Source organism: Habropoda laboriosa, unplaced genomic scaffold (genome assembly GCF_001263275.1).
Source record: "Habropoda laboriosa isolate 0110345459 unplaced genomic scaffold, ASM126327v1 scaffold336, whole genome shotgun sequence".
Lineage (NCBI taxonomy): Eukaryota > Metazoa > Arthropoda > Insecta > Hymenoptera > Apidae > Habropoda > Habropoda laboriosa.
This window is the reverse complement of record NW_017100454.1, coordinates 362,675-365,868: the sequence shown is the minus strand read 5'-3', so window position 1 is coordinate 365,868 and position 3,194 is coordinate 362,675. Positions and strand designations below refer to the sequence as shown.

Here is a 3,194-nt window from a genome sequence, read left to right as displayed (position 1 = left end):
AAAAGTTGTAAAAACGACCTTCGCTATTTTCTTCGCGATTCCGACTAATTGCAGTTTTTTCAAAAAAAATTTCACACATCATGTAGTAAACTAATCTTTCTAACTTCTCAAAAAAACTCAAGTCGTTTGGCCCAATTTTAAAAAAGTCATTCCATTTTATAGGGTGTATGAATACTTTTTTCAGTCACTGTATACAAGTTTAAAAAAGTAATTCATAAAATCCATTATGTTTGTATAAATTTTCAAAACATCACAGCTATTAGTATGTTTTAGCTTAATTTTTTTTTGTAGATCAGTGTCCATTTTTTCATTCACTTTAACATGTTTATTATACTTCATATTTTATTGTAGTACTACATAATATTATTTTCTAATCACTATAGTAACTAGAACTGAATTAGTTTTTTTTACATGTATTAAATGCTTAATACTTCATACTTTATTTATTTAATTCAAGAATGTACATTTAAACATCAAATGGATAAAATATTAAAATGTTTGAGCTTAACCTCTTAGCTACTTTACGCCACTACAGTGACTTTTGCGTAGGTTATCTTTTTGAACGGTACGCCACTAAAGTGGTTCACTCTGTCTTTAGATATGTGTAAATTATCACCTCACCGCGCGCGTTATTTGTTTCGTTTCACATTTTTTTCGCCCTCATAACATTTCATAACAATATCAAAGCTAAAGCTAATTATTAAAGTATACGTATTCATATTATCTTGTTATGTTTTATTCAAACTCTTTACATGAAAATGTATAAATAAATTATAATTTATTCATCTATAACTCTATTCTGTTGTAATTTCATAATGGAAAGCATCACCAGACACAAATCGCAGTACTACATTATTTACAGCACCACGGAAAGTCCAGCCGTAGCTAAGAGGTTAAGAAATGCCATTCTGCATAATTCATTATGCTAGAATATATATATATATTTTTTTTTAATATCTGGATATATTTTTCAAATGACAATGCTGGCACAAGAAAAATGGACACTGTTAAATTAGTTTTCTACTAACCAACTGAATGTGCATTTTTCTGTTTTGGCATGATGCTTGCATAGGCTACCAGCACATTGGCACCAATTTGGCACGAATTTTCTCCTATACCTTATGAATCCCCTATTCCAAGAAGCCCTGTTTATACAGACATACAAGACAAAACACAGAATGACATTTATCTAGAACCACCAGATTTCACAGAGTTTCGAGATCCATGGGAAAATTATTGTGTACAAAATGATCCAATTATTTATAAAGCAGAAGACAATCAACCTCAACAGTATTATTCCACATTCAACAGTTCTCCATCTGTGTCTATGTTAAATGATCAGTTTAATTACTTAAAATCTGTTCATCAGACTCATTATGAAACACCAGCAGAACATAGTAGGGAATTCTATCATAAACAACACCATAACGAATATAATTCTTCTTCACATGTTCAACATCATCATAATCAGGAACAATCTAATCAATTTATTAATAAAAATGAACAACAACATTTGTTTTTTCCTTCTGAAGATACATCAAGTTCAAATATTCAAACTAACCACTGGCAAAATCAGCACAGTATAGAAAATTGTATACCTGTACATAGTGTACAAAGTCACCATTCCAATGAATCTCAACATCAATATGTTGACTATCAATACACTCCACAAAGTTCTTGCAATGATAGTAACAGACTAGTATCAGGAGATATAAAACAAAATCAACATGTTGACTACCAACATACTCCTCAACATTCCCTTAATGATAATAACAAATCATTGTCAGAAGAAACAAAACAACATCAACATAATGAACCTTATATTAATCATCAATGTAATCACTACCAAATGTATGATAATGTAAATAATAAACAGCCTACTCAACATTATGAACACGAGAATCAAAGTTTTCATTTTAATGAACAAACTGAATTCAAATTTAAAAGAGAAGAATCTTTAAATGTCAATATTGATCACAATCAAACTATGCAGAGTAATGTAGCTTATCAAAATGATCCTCCAATTAAGCAAAGTACTGAACAAAATGATAATGTAAACATTACAGACGAACGGACTAACGCACTCATATCTACTAGTCCTCATCCTCCATCCAAACCTTGTACAGATATCCACAATGTAGCAACGCAATCTGACCCACACATAACGGATGATCTAAATAGTTCAAATGTAAGTAATTGTTCCCATATATTTTTCTTTAAAGTTAAAAATATTCTCCTATTGTCACTTAGAGTCTTCTTTATATTTAATAAGTTACAACACATTGCTTAAGCAATTGCATTGTAATTTTAAATATGTTATTTATTTAGTAGCTTTTGGGACATTACTTGCAGTTCTAGTATATTTTTTTAGCATACAATTTTGTTATAAAATGTCTTTAACAATCCTAATAAGTGTTATCTATTCTTTACATTTTTTAGTTCCTTCTACATTGTCCTATGATTATACCAATAAAGAAAGCATTGGTATTTGGCTTAAAATTGTTCAAAATGAGTATAACTTCCTTGAATTTATAACATGATCTATTTATTATTATATTACTAATTCATACTAGATTTGTGTGTTATTTTTCTTCATGTTTGTGGTACCTGCATTTATATAGTGTAACAATCACATATGGTAATTGTGTAAGGTAACTTGTCAAAGTAATCTCTATGAATGTATACTGATATAATTCTAATCTATACTTTTATATTTCTTGTAATTAATATATTACAAATACTTAAATGGTAGTATATATTTCTGATTACATAGGGTGGTCTTGCTGGTGCCTTGGCTCAAATGACATTAGGTGAACCCAGAAGCGCTGAACAAATTGCGTTAGAAGAACATATGCGAAAGCAGAGTTGGGAACAGGGTCAAATTGACTATATGGGTCGTGATAGCTTTGACAATATCTGGAAAAAAATTTGCGAAACACTCGCCCTTGCACCCCCGCGATTACCATCTCCTCCTAAAGTAACTAACTGACTGATATACTGTAAATTAATAAAAATAGAATTTATATATAAACAATGCAACTTACAGGAAATAGAAAAGCTTGAAAAAACTGCAACTGACAAGACTGAAGAACCTGTTAAATCTGCTGAATCTACTCAATCTCTTGAATCTATAGATGAAGTGGATAAAGGAACTGGTATGTATGTTCTTCATGTACAAAGCTTATGTAAAATTA

The 3,194-nt window shown here is 30.0% G+C and overlaps 1 protein-coding gene across 1 annotated transcript in view; it reads left to right on the top strand.

Annotated features, from left to right (window-relative positions):
• LOC108575920 overlaps positions 1 to 3,194 on the top strand; it is a 16,797-nt gene that overhangs the window by 10,633 nt on the left and 2,970 nt on the right. Inside the window, exons 6-9 of the mRNA XM_017938854.1 lie at positions 1,073 to 1,907; positions 1,953 to 2,188; positions 2,774 to 2,977; positions 3,047 to 3,155. Coding sequence (XP_017794343.1) covers positions 1,073 to 1,907; positions 1,953 to 2,188; positions 2,774 to 2,977; positions 3,047 to 3,155 — 1,384 coding nt within the window. The remainder of the gene's footprint in view (positions 1 to 1,072; positions 1,908 to 1,952; positions 2,189 to 2,773; positions 2,978 to 3,046; positions 3,156 to 3,194) is intronic.